General features: G+C 31.4%; 2 protein-coding genes across 2 annotated transcripts; both read right to left on the reverse strand.

The window, feature by feature from the left end:
* Positions 1–8,267: 8,267 nt before the first annotated feature.
* Positions 8,268–11,940, reverse strand: LOC127706908 (uncharacterized). The gene is made up of 4 exons (XM_052211640.1): positions 11,744–11,940; positions 11,212–11,303; positions 10,824–10,933; positions 8,268–10,230 (listed from the first exon to the last, which is right to left on the reverse strand). The coding sequence occupies exons 1-4, from the start codon at positions 11,857–11,859 to the stop codon at positions 9,913–9,915; spliced, it is 636 nt and encodes a 211-aa protein (XP_052067600.1). The 5' UTR covers positions 11,860–11,940; the 3' UTR covers positions 8,268–9,912.
* Positions 11,941–12,249: 309 nt separating this feature from the next.
* On the reverse strand, positions 12,250–18,391 carry LOC127705499 (uncharacterized). The gene is made up of 2 exons (XM_052209825.1): positions 17,908–18,391; positions 12,250–12,447 (listed from the first exon to the last, which is right to left on the reverse strand). The coding sequence occupies exons 1-2, from the start codon at positions 18,349–18,351 to the stop codon at positions 12,250–12,252; spliced, it is 642 nt and encodes a 213-aa protein (XP_052065785.1). The 5' UTR covers positions 18,352–18,391.
* Positions 18,392–18,924: the final 533 nt, after the last annotated feature.

Below are 18,924 nucleotides of genomic sequence, written 5' to 3' on the forward strand. Positions count from 1 at the left end.
TGAGATATAAACACACCTATACAAAGAGTTGACATTAGTTCATTGAGGTTCGAACCTAGTAAATCCCTATTGAATGTACAAAACCAATACCAATAAGACCTTCTTGAACTCACAACAGAAAAATGCCATATGCCTCGACAAGGTAGGCGTGTCTTCATATATACGCACCATCCGGTCTGCAAACTCAGACGCAGTCAAAAAGTAGCGATAAGAAATGGGACATCATTGGTACATTATAACAACATAGTTTCACAGGATGTATTGATAAAATATGGCCTAATAAGCCCGAGACAACTATTTTGTACATCATTTTAACGGTTCATAATTTGTTATATGTAAGTTTATATACAACGTGATAACCACTAACATCGTTGTGAGGGTCGTCAGTTTTGTTGATAAAAGTCACAACCGCGTGATGCAGTGATTGTAAAATACGAAATCTGTCTATGAAACAAATTGAATAACCTCTCGTTTTATAATGATAATCCTATCGTTTACACATGGTGAAACGGTTAAAAAAAAAGGCACATTAAAAAAGTTAAAAGCACAACACGATTTTATGTGGTCAATTTCGTTTATGCATGGAGTAGAATAGAACAAAACACGATATAACCGCAAATAAAAAAATGAACGAAACGCGCAAACAGAATGCATGAAACACGTTACATAAATGGATAATAATCGGGAATGTTGAGTGGTTCAGCAGCCGTATTCTTGTTTAAAATTAAAGACAAATCCAAACAAATATAACGCATAATAAACTAGATAAAAACAAGCGATACAAACAAATGATGCAATTTTGAATCGTGATTTCGAATGTTGAGCTTGTTTACTACATCTTTAAAACAAATGGTTGATTATGATCCCGTGTTTATCCCTTATCTTTATGTCATTAACTTCGTCGTCAAATTTAGATATACATTTGACCTTTTTTTATAAATTTCAAAAGTTCATGTCAACGTACAAAATATGATCGCATTACCCATACATGATTGTTTATTGATTCGATATAAACGATGTCCCCTTAATACAGAAAGAAAAAGATTCAGGACGCATACCAAGGATTGTGAAATGTCATTTGAAGCGTTTCGTTATTAGTTCGTATCTCAATTTACAACAAGATGTCGTTAAATGAAATTGGATACCCTGCATGTATCATGTCTTTCAATAACAAATCTTCAAATAGCCGAAATACACCACTCCTGAATTGCAAGTTGCATACGTTTACAGCACCACACGCTTTTATTCAGTCAAGTTTGTTTATGAACGAAATTCAAAATAAACGAAACACGCAAACAGAAAGTATCAAAAACGTCACAAAAACGAAAAAAGTGAATGTTGAGTTGTTCAGTAGATGCATTCTTGTTAAAAGTTCAAAGACAAATCAAAACAAAAATATCGCATTACAAATCAGATCAAAACAAACCGATACAAACTAATCACACAATTTTGTACCGTGATTTCAAATGTCAAGCTCTGTTACTTAATATTAAAATGCATAACTGTTTGATTGTGTTCCCGCCCGTTCACTCAGTATCTTGATGTCATTATCCTCGTCGTCAATTTAGACATTTATTTAACCTTTTTGTTACTTCCATCATTCTTTATAACTTTCAAAATATGACCTGTAGTTGCAACATCCTCCAGTCTGATTACCCATACATGTTTTTGGTTAGTGAAACGATAAAAAAACGATGTCTCCCACCAAAAATAACAACTTTCATGACTCATACAAAGGATTATGAAACGTCACTTGAATCTGTATTTTATGAAGTCGTATCTCAATATCCAGCAGGTACATGTATTTACTGTATAATCCTTTTAATAGTTACCTTCCATATTCCGTAAATATAATATAAGAATAGGTGGTATGATTGGTAATGATCAACTATCGACCAGATGACGTTGATTTTACAACTATGTTTGTTTAAATTTCTATTTAGCTTGCGAAAATAATACAGTACACAAGGTTACTTACACGATGCCAGTATTGTGCAATGCAGTAAAACACACAACCAAAAGAGAACGTTTACTTCCATTTCCGTCAGAGCTAGGATTGTATCAACCTTTATTTGACTGAATATGTAAACGTGAATCTTCGGGTTTTAATATAGCCGAAATAATATGTTTACGTAAGCGTATCTTTCCCACAGGTTTTTTTTTTTGCTGGTATATTACATATCACCAGGATATTCAATCCGCAAACAGTGTATTTAGAACTTATTGACATTTAATCACTACTACAAAACGATTTAACATGTGAAAATGAAAAAGAGATATTGATCAATTTCTTTTGATTATTACATGATTTCAAATATCTGAAATACCAAATCATAAATAGAGATACATAGGTTGCACATACTTAGACATATTCAAGATATCCTCGTTAACTCCTTTTTCTAGCGGCACCAACCGTTATATTTTAAGCAAACAGCTACTATTTTAGTTGGGTACCTGGTTTCATTGTGTGAGGCTTAATATAAAAAAATGATATCACTGCACATGCCGGGTGTTCAGTCATTGCCTCAACTTTATCTTGTCCAGTAAATTGTCGGAATAGAATCAAATTGTATCTTTGTTTACAATATGTTTTTTATAGATACAAAGATTATATTCTTCGTTATAACGGCTTAAATTTTATGAATTTTCCGCTAGGTTAACATGTTATCTTTTTGAAGGCTACTCTTTTAGTTTTTCATCTGAACACCAACAGGATAAAATGAAGCCTATCTTTCAGTTGGTTATCAATGCAAACTAAAAAATATTTTTTGATGATTGAATTACACGATTGAAGATGATTGTTAAGCAGTATAAACAACTGATTACTCATTTAGGATTATCTATTGTCCTTGATAAACATGATACATGAAAACAAGTGTAGATATACTTTTGTGTGAACTTCATTTTGTTCTTTTGAACCAATGTTTGATAGAAGAAATATAGAAGAATAAAGAAAACACTGGTGTTGACATGAATTATCATTGATTTGGTCATAATTATAAATTAACTGTTTACCACACTTTGCATTTTTGAAATTCTAAGGCTTTTCTACCTTAGGAATAGATTACTTTAGCTGTACATGCTGTATTTGGCAAAACTTTTAGGATTTTTTGGTCCTCAATGCTCTTCAACTTCGTACTTTATTTGTCCTTTTTAACTTTTTTTGATTCGAGCGTCACTGGTGAGTCTTTTGTAAACGAAACGCGCGTCTGGCGCAAATTCAAAATTTCAATAAATATAGATAGCAATAATTGATAATAATTTAATCACTCAAATTGATGCAATTAAAAGTTGGAATAAGTATGTTTAACACTTAGATATTTTCAAATTACTAGAAAATGTATGCATGTTACAAGTTTGCTTGCAGATTCTTGTTTAATACATGATCTGTGTAAGTATATTTCATTTAGTAAAGATAGTAATGTTATTAAAACATGTTAATTTATAACAGCTTTTTCCAAAATACTGTTAATGAAGACAATTTTTTTTCGAAATCAAGAAACTAATTTTTTTTTTAAATCAAGAAAGTATTATTTTTTTTTAAATCAAGAAACTAAATTTCCTTCGGGTAAAGTTAAATTTCGATGAATTTTGCTAAGTATGATCATGTGTGGTCAAATCGCATGCGTGTTAGGGTCTTAACGAAATAGATAAAATAAAACATATCCTCAATTCTGAAACAAAACAGGACACTAACAAATAAGGCTCCTTTTTTTAAAAAGTCACTAAGACTGAGGGCAGTGAGTCCTTGATAATATTTGAATCTCTTATATATATATATGGATTCAAAGAAATGATTATAGTAGAAAGTGGCTGTATTGTTTATTTTCATTGTTTTACTGTATTATATGTATATCTTGTATAATGTTTGTAAGCCATTGGCGTAAAGTGCTTTTTCAATAAAGAACTTATATATGCTCTGACTTTCAATTGTTGGTATTAGTATTCATGATCATGTTAATCTTTGGACACACGAATTAACAGTGTTAATTTCCTTTACTACAACTGGGTCACTGTTATTGGGCTGAGGGTGTCATCAAATTAGTCCGTGCTTCGGTAATGACAAAACTTCTAACAACTTTCGGTAAAATTTCCGTCGTTATTCAAAATAAAAAGAGTAGTGTGTGTATCTGTACAGAAAACACTGTCTAGTCATTTGTATCTATATTATTAGCACTATACATTATCTTTTTTTTTAATTTCATTCTACCCCCCCCCCCCCCCCCCCCCCCCCCCCCCCCCCCCCAAAATACACTGTTCATGTAAACATAGATTACCCTCTTGCAAAACCCTTTCCATGATAGTTGGGTTTTCAAAATTGGCACAAGCATACATTTCTAATGGAAAGGAAAAACATGCAAACATTTCAATGGAAAGGAAAACATGTTCTAATTTATAATAACTTGTCCACTTTTTCCTTTTTTTCCGCTGACATTATAAAGTTATTAAGTTTCCAGCTCAGACAAAGATGACCTTCGATGAATTTGACTATGTATGATCCATTGTGTTTACTCCTTGTGTTTAAGGGTCTTATACATACTCGTCCTCCTTTTTGATCGAGATAGATTGATAATAGCTTCTTGGCGAATGAATTAATAGTGTTATTTTCGTTTACTACAAATGAGTCGATACTACTGCTGGTAGACTGTTAAAAGCCCTGGGACGGTAATGGGATAACTTCTTACAACTTTCGTTTAATTTACCGATGATATATTAAGTATTTTTTTAGAAACCAAGGTTCTGACCCCCTGCGGAAACGGTGACCATAGACGAATTTAGCTGTTTTAAGTTCCCTTTTGGTCGCGTAGCACTTCGTGTGTCGGTTCTTACTCTGGTTTTCTAACGATTTAAACTAAAATAACTTTATTCATTTTAGGAAGGTATTTGAAAGTTAGTTAATGTAGAGCTGAATCCATTTCAAACACCAATTTTCGACTATTTGAGTACTTAAATGTGATCTGAGATAGTCCATTGAGAACATCTGTTTTTAATGTGTGGAAGGATTGTGCAGAATTTTTTCCGCATTTTTTTTTTTTTTTTTTTTATGAATTACAATACTTATTAGGTGTATTGCGTATTTCTTGTACAGTATGCTTAATATGTACCAGTTTTAGGGAACTTATGACTGTACATATATTTTATGTTAAAAAGCAACGTGGGAATGTCTACATAATGAAGTCTGTGTTTTCATTTCTATCAAACGTCATGTATGCGCAAACAGGAGATTGCGAAATCGAAAACCTGTAAAAGCAAATAGTTTGAATTGATCGAAGGAAAAATTGATATTAGTTGTCGAATTGCTCCTCTGGTGCAGTAACATTGGAACCCTTAATGTTACCTTGATAAAACGTATATGAAACTAAGTAATAAACATTAGTTTAGTAAGATTGAAATACATTTATTACATCAAATAAAAAGTATTGTAGTACCATCTAAATCCATAAACAAACATCCATTATTTTAGTACTTAAAAGTATTATATGAATTTATTAAATGTTTCCTGTGATACAAAATTCCTTTCATGTGCGAGAGGAAATTTTACTATCGCTATGCATTACGATCTTAATTGTTCATGCGTTTTTAAAGGTACGTCAGCAAGTGTATTCGTGATATGTTTTAATGTGTGTCCTACTTATATTTAATCTAATGTCATATTCAGCTTTTAGATCGATAAAGATTTAATGCCGTAACGAAGGTATGATATCAGAAAGTGATGTTTCGTTTCTTTTGTTAGCTAATAGTTGAGTTAACCCCTCAATATTATTGGGAATTCTAAAAATTTAATTTTTACATGACAGGAGGTAACTAGTTCGCTCTTGGTTTAATATATCAACATTTCTTGGAAAAAACAAGGACAAGTTTGGGTAGGGTAAAAACAATGCAATAGCCATACAATATAAAACAAAACAAAACAAAAATACTAGTATTGTTAAAGTGGTTATTATCAACAGAATGGCACAGTCTATAGACAATCATAATGTTAAATTAGAAAGAGATCATTGTCACATGTGGAGCAGGACCTGCGTATCATCCTGGAGTACCTGAGATCATCCCCGTTTTTTGGTGGACTACATATAGCTTAGTTTTTAGTTTTCTATATTGTGTTTTTTATATGGTTGTCTGTCTGTTTGGTCCTTTTCATTTACTCTCTATCGCGCTGTCAGTTTATTTTCGACAGATGAGTTTGCTTTCTACTTAGTATCTTTTGACTTTCCTTATCTTTTCTACTTGGTTAAGTTAAACACGGCAGTTATTTAATTTAGGCAGTTGTAATTTTTCCTGCTTGCCGAAAAATTGCAAAACAAATTTCGGTGTTCGGCTATCTTGCAAAAATTATAAAGGCCAACCGGATTAATGGCATATCTATGTGTTTATGCCATTTATAAACATAAACATATTTATTTGAACAATAAAAAAATTGGAGATGTGGTTCATGTATGATTGCCAATGAGACAATTATCCACCAAAGTTCAAATAAAAAGAATGGTAGTAAGTATAGTCAAAAGTACGGCCTTCGAAAATGACAAAAACTCATACCAAGTAGTCGGCCATAGAAGGCCATAGAAGGCCCCGCCATGAAAAAAATGCGATACAATTCAATTAAGAAAACTAACGTTCTAATGTATAACAAAACAATTTACGAAAAACAAATATGAATAATGAACCAACGTCAACTACTCAAATACAGAATCCTGACTTGAGATAGGCGCATACAGAATGTGGTAGGGTTAAACATGTTTGTGAGTGCTCAACTATCCCCTAACATGGGACAGTGGTGTAACAGCACAGCACAAGAATAAACTATGAAATTCAGTTGAAAAGGCTCAACTCATCAGATCGATACAAAGCAGAAAAAACATCAAACAAAAACACAGACCGGACGTGGAAGAATATGTATCCATCCCTCATCCACAGAAAAGGCACTTAGTACAAATCTGATAGTACTTGCAGTTGCTGAAAGCCAATAGCAACTTATAAAACAAATCATGTATCTAAGACTAAAATATCGATCCGTACACATCCAACATCCAATAGATTTAGTGTAAAGACGTCATTAACAGTCAGAGAAACACATGGCCTTGTGCAATGACAAAAACAAAAAGATATCGAATTATTGTAATACCGTTAAAATGGATTTGTGCATAACAATACTGTTTAGTATGATTTCAATTTACAGATAACAAAATCAATATGTGTACCAATAAAACAATATAAAACAATATACAAAGATCTAAGAACAGTGTTGAATTGAAAAATATGTTAAATTGAGTTTATTTGAAGGATTGATCCGAGCTTGGTAAACAACATCATCTTAAAATTTAGGATGTATTATTTCGTCTGGAATAAGTTGTTTGGAGGTACAGCCAAACTTGCAAACCAAATATTTGTATCTATGAAGGAATCACTGCATGAAAGTATTAGTTTAAGGAAACAATAAACTACTTGAAAATCAGTCTTAATTTCCGAGTTTATTTTTTTTCTGGTAGTTTATAGGTCAAGTAAACGCAATGTTTAATAGTAGTTTACAAATAGTTTACTGGATGCAGTAAGTTCATGAATTGACACCTGATTTACTGTCCAGTAATTTTCAAATTTAACAAAGTTTAATAGACATACAACTTCAAATTTAATGTAGAGCAAACCTGTATAACATGATTTACTAAAAATTAAAGTCAAAGATATTCCAAACAGAAAACTGTTTACTGTGGTTTTAAATCTGATTTAACCTCGAGTTGCAAAATTTAATACAACAATAAACTTTCATTTAATGCAAATTGAAATCAGATTCAACTCCAAGTTTAAAGATTTAATGTGTGATATAACTTGATTTACTTCAAATTTAAACTCATTTTGACTCCATATACTATAATCAAATCTGTGTAATATCCGTGTTTGTTGCACCAAATATATGTCAATTGATCTGCATATTCACCACAGTAAACAGAATATATTTGCAGTTTTCATCCATATATCACCAGTTACAGTTCTTACAAACTCTATTATAATGCATGACATATTTGTTTATGCAAAAGTTCTTCATTATTACAAACAAAAGCAAAATTGTGCACCCTATGTTGCCTCAACCAATAATTCGAATCAAAGACTCATGATTGCCTCAAAATATGAGATAATTACAGTGAGAGGAGCAACTGGAAATGTCATTAAAAAGCTGTCTATAATGGAGAATTAGCTTAACTAAGGCGAAATCCTGAATAAAAAAAAAACAATTGTCTAGAGTCTTAACTAAATTTATTTATTATTTTCAATTTACAAATACATGACATATGAAAGAACTAACATTTCTTTCTACAATAATTTGAAAAAAAACCATCTGCATACATATCGAATCATAAAACTCTAATTTTGTGTATTTTTGATTGTTTTTGTTATTGCTGTTTTAAGGAACAATAAAACATACATAAAACGTAACATTTAATTTTATCATCTTCATGATGTAAAAGGACTGAGCATTTAAATATAATAAACATTACGATATTTGAAGAATCCTTTTGTTGTGGTTGTTTCCATTGTATGACCTAATTGATTCTAATTGCAACTAACAACTGTTTTAATAGAAAGATTTATTTCCCTTTGAATACAAAAGTTCGAGCTGAATAATGAAATCCAACGTAATTTGGAGGGTTTAACACGCGCACCTAATTATATGCAACCCCCTTCTTATAAAAGTAAAAAAAAATCAAGATCTTCGTACTTATTTTTTATAATAATCTTAATAATTATGAACGTATAAACCTTTAAGTTAAAACAAAAACCTTCTGAATATCCCGCTGCTGTACCGTAGATATTTTTTTTTCATTATAACGCCCGTTATCCCATAGTGAAAAAAGCCTCGATTTTTTCATGTTGTTTATTCTCTTCTTTGTTTTATTTTTATTTTTTGTAATTGCTATTTTTTCTCTCTTAAACATTTATATATTCAAAATATCCATCTAATCACTTTTCAACTGACATAACTTGTAATAAGTGTAATACATTCGTTTATATTATTTTTGTAACGTTTGAATAAGGTTTGAATTAAAGCAACATTCTATGTCTGCTCTTTGAACATACCTTTATTTCCCTTCATATTAAACTTTAAAAATTTCTTCAATTTTTTAAAGATACGAAAAATATTCTTATTTTAACAAGAGTTGTTTCCCTTTCATTGCTTACTGTTTTAAATCAATTGTAAAAAAAATCACATAATAAATTAGATCCTAGTGTTTAAAATATATATTTGATTATGCTCGCGTGGACACAAATGAGCAACATACACAATGAAGAGTTTCACCACTAAGACAAGGATTTTTAATGTAAAACCAGCTGTTGTATACATGCATTGTATGATTGCTTACATCAGGATACCAGATACAATTTACTGCTATATAGCTTTTTCATGTTAATATTGTATAATTACGCAAAAAAGAAATATTTAAAATATTGAAACTTGATATATACGAAGTTTCTTACTATTTCGAAGAATTTCCATTTTGTCTTAAAAAATTTACTACTGTGTGCAAATAAAATACACTGCTTGTTTCCGCGGTATCACTTATATATTAAATAAAAACAACAAGGTTTTCCATCTAGACATGACAATTCTATAAAATGATAATTGTTTACATTTATTTTCCGTGATGTTAGGTTTCAAATCAAAAAGGTAATAATTTTGTTTTGCAAATGACATGTGTATTGTTCTTGTTATTTGTAGATAGTTTTGCCTATTGCGACAGTACTGTTGTTTCAAGAAGCACTTAATATTTACTATTTTTTATCAAAACATCCTCCTACGAACCGCTTGTTGTTGTTGAAGACGGTATGCTGACATCCGACATGAAGGTGCATTTTTTGTCTTTCTGTTCGCATCTATTTGATTTCGTGATGACTGAAAAGTTTAATCAATGACTTTTACTATCTAAACACCCATTCATGTCCTGGCACGACTTCTGGTTTTTTCCTTGAGGAAACTGCCCCAACCTTTCGCCTATTATGCTGCCGTCTGCTTCTCTTGGTTAGTTTTCCATCATGTTTTTGGTCTAGTTTTTTGACTAATTTGTCAAAATCGTCAGACCTCCAAGGCAGAGGTCTGACGATAAACGATCCTTCGTCTTCTGAATCTGTTTGTTCAGAAGACATATACTGCATCTCCATACTTTGCATGACTGTTTCTTTTTGTTCCTTTGGAATACTGGATTTTTCTTTTAATGCCTTTTTTCTGTTGTTTAATTTCTAACAAAATAAAATAAAGCTCAAATGAAAATTCCTTTAATTTCATTTTGAATACATACAGATAGATTCTATATATGCCGTAATAACTCTCTTTCAATATAGATATTATTATTATCATTATTTTTATAAACAATAACGTCCAGCAAAAAGCAATCTTAAGTTTTTTTTTTTGTGAAAAAGCGCCGTATTTTCTATTTTGATTTTTAGATGTTACGTAGACATTCTTTTTCACTAATCTGCAAAATGATGTAAGTACTAGTATGTGATCATATATCTGACGTCGTTAGAAATAGTCACCATTTTATTGTAGCGTCACAATAGGAAATCAGCAAAAAGCAAAAAGCAAAAAGAAAATGAATTAATTAAGTTAAAAGGGGTCCCTATTTTAGAGTGATATAACTATATAATAACAAATAAAGCTCCTGTCTAAATCCGCTTCTGTAATTTATGGACTGTATGTAGTTTACTGAAAATTACAACTGAGGTATCAGAAATCTTTATACCACTGCTTTTTTTTGGAACTAATACAGATTCAAGAAACAGGTTTTTTTTTCCAAATTGTTTACCATAATAAAAAAGAAAACAGTTCTTACTCTTCTCATTCTGCTGTACACAGCCATTTTCTTGTTATGTTCTTCTTGTTTACCAGTCTCTTCTCTTCGTTTCTTTGCTTTGAACGATTCAAAATTTGTCTTTATTCCTTCTACAAAACAAAACATCTACTTAATGCAATTTAAAATAATAATTAAACATGCAATTGCTTTTCTCGAATTGAGACCAAACCGTGTCATTTGGTAGTCCATGGTAGAATGTTTTGATGTGATATGATCGAAATCAAAATGGATCTATTAAAGTTACATGATATTATGCATTTGCTAGTAAGTGATTCGTTAACATAAAACTTATTTATAATATGGAAATTATATAGCGTTTCAAAATATTACTGAAAGTGTCTGCTTATTAAATTTTTGTACTACAAACCTCTAACAACACCCTCCACTTCGTCAGGATATTGGCCTTTTACGAATTCAATGATGAATCCGGACATCTCTTTGTTCTCTGCTGAATTATATCTGAAAAAAATAATTTGAAAAATAATCTTACTGTAAATCATAGCTGACCAAAGGAGATCATTCCTTAAACAAGAGTGTAACAAATGTCGGTAAAATTATCAATGTGTGCTAAAATGTTGTTTGAATCTGAATAGAAATATGATTACTAAATACACTTATATCTCTTGCAAACTTTTCACTTAAAATGACTTAAAAGTTCAGATTTATACTCGAATTAGAATTATGATAAAAGATTAAAAGTAGTCGTATGATCAAAATTAAATCTGTTTCAATGTCGTAAATCACAAGTAATCGAACATATTTCCGAAAACCGTATTGTTTAATGATGAATGTGGACATACATAACGAATTAAATAACATCAATTAATTGAATATAGATAAGCCATGCGATTTTTTAATTTCCAACGAAATTTCAAAATCATTTAATTTCATATACATACTTAAGAATACTGCCAGCTTCGTTCTTTGTTTTCCAGATGAAATCCTTTTCAGTAATACCCTGCTGGTAACCATCCCTTATTGATTGCTGAAAGGGAAAAGATACGCTCTTAGGCATTTGAAATGAATTTAAATTGCATGCTCAAATAAAAAACTGAGAACTGAAGTAATGCATATGTGTAGAAAGTCGCAAATTATACAAAATGTAATATATATATTGTTAACTTCACGACTTCATTAATATTACGTTCTAATAAACACGACAACATGTATTCAAAGTTTGGAAAATGTCCCAGTTTTTGTACAATTAATACACAAATTGTAAGTGTTCAATATGTATGCAAATCTTTTGCCGCAAATCTGTTGCCGACAACAATCATGGTCAACACTTAGCTTTGTAATCCGTTAACAAATAAAGATAAATGACATTGAATTTTAAGTTCGCAAACTTAGTGCATATTGTTATGTTGCACTACATAAAAATGAAGATTGTATAAGCTATCCCCTCCTACATGCACAATGAATAATTACTTACTGCAATTTGTGCAGGAACGTTAATCTTTTGGCTTCCTTTTTTTGGTTCATTTGTTTTTGAGTGTAGCAATTGAATCAAAATATCCACTTTCTTTTCAACATTACTTTGGTTTTCTTGCACTTTTACCAGTTGTCTTTTCATTTGGATGACTTCATTTGTTAAAGTGTCAATCTAAACGAAATAAAAATAACTAAATCATTTGAAAAACATGAATTACAAAACTCAATGAAGTTTATCATTTAGAAAACTAAATAGATATGTCATCCAGAATATATACTGTATGTACCTAAAAAAAAACACTAAATGTATGAGAGTCACTGACTTTTTACAAGTTGTGTTTATAACAGATTAAAAGCATAACATATACATTATTATCTATTTATCTAAATTAATCAACAGTTTTAAGATTAATTGTGTGAATAAACATTTATATATACGCAGGTGTTTACTCTCTTTTATAATTGAACAACATTGAATAATTGTAACAAATAACTTGGGCGATATTACACTTCAAGCATTTTCATTAATGTTTGAATTTTAATTTCCCATGGAAATATTCTTTTGGTATTTTCTGCCTCTCTTTGGTATATTTTTATATTTATGTAAAATTTGAAAAATTATTATAACTGGTTTGAAGATTTTTTGTCCTGTCTAGAATGAAATCTAGATGATTTACATGAGATAAAGAGATATGAATATGTATAACTGTCGTATACAAATAATCCGTGTTCAAAAATCTGAATAAAAGGACAAATCCGTGCAGTCCTTGAAAATGATAGTCTTTTGATTCCATCAAGGAAGTTACTTAAGGTTCTCATATAACCTCCTTGATTCCATATAGTCACGATACCCATCCTCTATAAACAGGCTCCTATTGATTCTCAACATACAACCACTTATGAATGTTATATAATACAGTATATATAATGACGTGAATATATGACAGCATTCATTATTCGGATTCGGACAAAGATATAAGTGCTACCACAGCTTCAAAATTGATCCTCAAGAAATCAGAAAACCAGAAAGAAGAAAACCGAGTTGATACCTGTTACAGATCCAAGTTGAATTACCGTTTCATTCAGAAGATTCTATTTTAGTAAGTATAGTTATTTCAACAGGAACAGGAATATCTATGGTTCAGGGGTGGGGATCTCGACCGTTAACAAGTTCTCAAAAGGGGGTGATCCCCAGGAGACTCGCCCTTTATTTCATTTGATTTGGTTTTTGTTCCATACAAGAATATATATGGTTAAAAGATGGGGATCTTGACCGTTTACAAGTTCTCAATCAGGAGGGGGAGGTAGTGACCCCCAGGGGACGCGCCTTTTATTTTATTTGATTTGTTTAATTGTCCCATACATAAAATTCATATGGTTTCGGGATGGGGATCTCGGCCGTTTACTTGTTCTCAAACAGGAGGGGGGCTGAGAGTGACCCCAGGGGACGCGCCTTTTATTTCATTTGATTTGTTTTATTGTCCCATACAAGAATATATATGGTTTAGGGGTGGGGATCTCGACCGTTCACAAGTTCTCAAACAGAAGGGGTTGGGGGTGACCCCGGGGACTCCCCCAATATTTCATTTGGTTTGTTTTATTGTCCCATACAAGAATATATATGGTTTATGGGTGGGGATCTCGACCGTTTACATGATAAAAGCACATTCTGATATTGAAGGGGGTGGGGTGACCCACAGGGACTCACCATATTTGTTTCATTGTCCTGTGATCATTAATGGAGAATGCGTGTGTCTATCACTTACTGTTTTCAAGTTAAAGTCATTTGAAAATTAAAAAAAAAATCCATAGGGTTCTATAGTAAACATCACATATTTTAATTGAAATATATGGTAAAATTATAGAACATTTTCAGTTGTTGCCGCAGTTTTAATTTTACAATATTCATAGATAAAGAATACGAATAAATATTTCCGATTAGCGGCTTTTGCCTCCGTTTTGGTTTGAAATTGACCAAACAACTTTAGTTATAGCTACATGTACATGTAGCTACGCATTGAAAACCCAATTAACGGATTGATATTGTATAACTATTGATTTTGCAACAGTTCATTTAGACAACATGGTAATAGTGCGAATGATTGGTCTTTATTTTCTTTTAAATATTTATCTTATTTTGAAAATAATGAACATGTGTGTACAATAATAATCAGAGACGATGATAGAAAGGACCAAGAAGCGTGTTAACAAAGAAATACAAGTAGTTTTACTGAAAATAGAAAACTACGGTAAAAAAATCGGATTGAAGTGTACGTTATTGCTTTTTATTTATTCATTTATATGATATGCCTCCTTTTTTTTTGTTAGTATTTTTAAATTAAAGGACATTCTTGATGGGGTAAAACATTGTTTCAAAAATCATTAATTAATTTCATTTATTTTTTATCAACCAAAAATTGAAAGTTCATAATTATTAAAACGGAAAAAAGAACAACTAACCGACAAAATTTAGATCATAAAAGAATAAGGATATTTAACACCTAAACATACCAGTGGCGGATCCAGGGCGGGAGTTCCGGGGGTTGGAACCCCCCTTTTTTACGGTCAATGCATTTGAATGGGGACATGCAGTTGGAAGACTCCCTTTATCCTGGGTTGGGACCCCCCCCCCCCCCTTTTAAAAATGGCTGGATCCGCCCCTGCATAAGTTATCATTTACTTTTCAAAGATAATAAAGAAATAAATTGTTTTAAGATGTTTAATCTTTAATGCTTTTTTATTTATTCATTAATCGATAGAATCATAATATAAGAGATTCTCAGAAATTATATCTATTTGTCAATTGTCCGACAGATGCTTTCATTTTTTTCTTAAATCTGATAGTGTATTTATCTGTCGGGCTTTTCAATATAGTTTTATAAGAATTCTTCGACTGTTTGTTAATGTCTGTGTCCTTTGGTCTCTTGTGGAGAGTTATCTCATTGACAATCCTACCACATCTTCTTTTTGATAACCTATTTCTAAGCGTACAGGGCAAGTTGAAAAAGAAATTTCGTTTCTTTTTATCTTCGTGGAATTATTTTCTGAGCAGATTCAATTACCAGGATGGCGCCACACCATCTTAAATCAATAAAGTAGATAAATATATACTTTCATTCACTATATACTTGATTTGTCCAGATTTCAAATATCAGTATTGGTAATTTGAATTTAGCCGCAAAACGTATTAATGACCATTTCATCCTGTATTTTTTCACACCGTTGGTTTAGAAATCAGGCAGTGATTAAAACCGTTGAAGATATGAAAATTTGAGAAAAAAATATAAAGGAACATCGTTAACCTAAAAACAAAATTATGTTGGCAGTTAAGATATGTATCTTTAGGGTACGTCGAATAAATCCAATTTGGTTAATAATGATGTCTTGCTGTGTGCAATTTCATTTTCAAAACATTCGTCTTTGATTTTCTGTTGGCCGTTTTATGCAAACAATTAATAGACACATCATCTAGCCGATAGCTGAGGTAACTGCCATCAAACATATATTAGTTACATTTGCAAACTAAAGATGACATATGATATACAAATTTATACGATTACGAACGTTTTATTTTGATTCGGCTATTTTTAAATTTAACTTAAATAAACATTTTTCGTAGCCAATAAGATGGTTTTCAAGAGGAAAAACTTCTAACTATATTCATTCTGTGAAATAATAGATTATTTGCCAATTTTCTATGTTGTACTGAAAAATGCCTCTAAAATTGGTTTTCAAAGGTTATAAAAATAACCACCAGTAATGCAAGTCTAAGATAGCAATTCATAATGTTCAGCATTTGTTCTCTCTTTCAAATAAACCCAACATCAAGTAAATCCCTCGCACGTTGGTTTACTTTTGTCTTTATTTTATTGGTAACAGGAACGTACGTTAATGAAATATCCTATCCTGTTACCTTTTTGTCTATCCTGTTACCGATAGCAGTATTGCACCTGCAAATGCTAAATTGCGAAGATTAAGACGCTATAACCTTTAGATGTGTTCAAACAACGAAACGTTTCATTAAGTGTGCAACTATATGTTGTTATAAACTTTTTAAAGACGTTTCTGTTTACTATTGTCTATCCTGTTACTGTAACCATAGCAACCATAGTAACAGCCTTCATTTTTGAATGCTGTTGTGAAAAAAACTACTCCCTTTGATGAAGTGATAATGTTTTTATGTTGTGATTTTGGTTTCCGACACGTTATTGCACTTTTTGCAAGTATAATATTGGTGTAATTAATCAATATGTTGGTAACAGCTTAGACATGACAAAAAGTACCCACTTTTTTTTTTTTCACTAAAGGTTTCGAAATTTCTTTTCTCTACATTGTTATACAAGAAACGTGCTGTGTTAAATGTTTAGGTTACTTTGCGCTTTTGAAATCAACACTGACTAGTTCAATATTCATAGGGAGAAAACTTTAACGGCTGATTTAAGTAGTGGTAACAGGATGGACATGAACTTCATGTACGCTGATTGAATATAGTTTGTATAAAAAAATGTTACATATAATAATAATGACGTTACGATTTTTCGTTAGATTTATTATTTACGTTCTAAAAAAGTCCCTTTGACATGTATCAAGAAGATCAGAAAATAGGAAAAAAATCATTTGAAATGTGTTACTCGGACACTGTACGCACATAAATTACGCAAACATCGGACTTAAATATATTTTGATCTTATCAAAATAGATCTAAATCGTGTTTATTATTAATGTTCTTACTCATAAGTCCTACAAACTTTCATCTAAACACTTACAACTGCATTTTCCATTAGAAATAAAAAAATTTAGCATGGGTGTACTGAAAATTCTTTTGAAAATGACCAATATACAGCTTTAGTAATGAAGGGCTTTCATGGTAAATGCGGCATCACTGTTAATTAAAGAAAACGACATTAAAAATAGCGTATTTTTAAAACAAAAGATACACGAAAGAACATTTGTCCCGGAAATGTGAAATTTTGAAGTAGGTGTGAAAAAAAACATATTTGAACCTTTAAAGGAAAAAGTTTGTTACCCACAAAAAAATCTTGAATTTAAAGATATTTTTTTCAATGTGTGTTATGATGGTCACGTGTCTTACACTGTTCTAATAAAAATCGTTGGAAATTAGGGCAGGGTACTTTTGTTTTAGCCCTCCCCCTTTTGTTCCTGTAATTTGTTATTGTTTTTGTTTTCTTATAATTTCATTTATCTTTCTTGCGTTTTTCTGTTTTATACGAAAATAAATATACTAGAAATAACTTGTATTTGCAATTTTCTATCATTCCAAGTTTACTATCAACTCTGTCACTGATATGCATGTATACTATCCTATTATCAGTGACTTCTGTGGATAGTAAACTTGGAATTGATAGATATTTCTAGTATTTTTATGTCTCATATAAACTCCTTGATATAACACACTAAAAAATGCGAAAATAATTGAAGTTAACAGATTTTTTTTAAACAAATTTCAGGAAAAAATGGGCGGGCTAAAAAAAAAGGGTCCTGTCCCCAAGTATCTTTGACAAAATCGTGTCCGTTGTTAGCAGACAGATAGACATAATTAAACCATAACATATTACAATCAGTAAACACTTCATTGTGGGAATTTTCATCGATATTTAAAGTTTTTAATTACCTTGTTTTCTGATCCTGTAGTCTGATCTTTTCTTGATATGTCTGTGACAGGTGTAGGTGACCTGCTAGAACGAACTTCTCCAGATAAAGGTGTTCTTAGGAAAGTCGGAATGATTGTCCTGCTGGAACATGGTGTACTTGCCAAATTGGTTGAGGTACGAGAATTCATTCGAACGGACGGAGTACTAGAACGACTGACTGATACTCTACTGCATTCCAAAACACTGTCATTTACCGATGACATGGACTCATCGGGCATATCCTCTGGTCCGCCACATGCTCCTGTCATATTATCACTGGTTGTTGTTTCCACTCTTTGTCTTTTGCTGCTGTTTTCATCTTCACCAGATGAATAGTATCGTAGATGAAGGCTTTCATCTTCAATAGACACATTTTCGATCATATCAAGTTCATCATCACTAGATAGTAAAGATGAATAATCCATCACGATTTATAACTACAATACAACTTTTTTTAAGAAATACAAGGATCTAGACTATTAAACTGGCTATCTATAAATGAAGGACAGACTTTCTATACCCAAGTAATATTATTTAGGGTGTGTGTTATTTATATATATACATGATCATCTTGACAAGGTTGCATAAACAAAGTAAATAACTGTTAGTTAATTCTGAACTTCCGTGCCCAGAAGTTGTCATGACAAAGGAAGCACTATATTGGCATGTAGAGTACTTCCATACCCAGACGTTAAAGGTGAGGTTATAGAAGAACATTTGTCCACAAATGACCATGCAATTATGTGCATTGATAACGGGATACGATAAGAAACGGATCGTCATAGATTGATACATTAAAAAAATAAACCACGAAAACCCCTAAATATTATAGCTATAGATCGTGAAAATTGGGATACTGGGGCCGTGTCAACGAAGCTTTCATAGGACTTTGACGTGTCTTAGGGTGTTCGTAGGGCACGTCTTAGTACTAAGTCAGTTTAACGAGAGTCTCCTAAGATAAAATATTACAAATTTGCTCCTAAAGTTTGGATATATCA

The sequence above is a fragment of the Mytilus californianus genome, unplaced genomic scaffold (genome assembly GCF_021869535.1).
Source record: "Mytilus californianus isolate M0D057914Y unplaced genomic scaffold, xbMytCali1.0.p SCAF_6, whole genome shotgun sequence".
NCBI lineage: Eukaryota > Metazoa > Mollusca > Bivalvia > Mytilida > Mytilidae > Mytilus > Mytilus californianus.

Excerpts from the sequence above, each read along its gene's own strand:
- LOC127706908 (XM_052211640.1), bottom strand. The coding sequence starts at position 11,859 with ATGCCTAAGAGCGTATCTTTTCCCTTTCAGCAATCAATAAGGGATGGT. Across the intron at positions 11,304-11,743 it reads GAAGCTGGCAGTATTCTTAA|ATATAATTCAGCAGAGAACA; the intron begins GTATGTATATGA and ends TATTTTTTTCAG. Across the intron at positions 10,934-11,211 it reads AGTGGAGGGTGTTGTTAGAG|AAGGAATAAAGACAAATTTT; the intron begins GTTTGTAGTACA and ends TTTGTTTTGTAG.
- LOC127705499 (XM_052209825.1), bottom strand. The coding sequence starts at position 18,351 with ATGGATTATTCATCTTTACTATCTAGTGATGATGAACTTGATATGATC. Across the intron at positions 12,448-17,907 it reads CTACAGGATCAGAAAACAAG|ATTGACACTTTAACAAATGA; the intron begins GTAATTAAAAAC and ends TATTTCGTTTAG.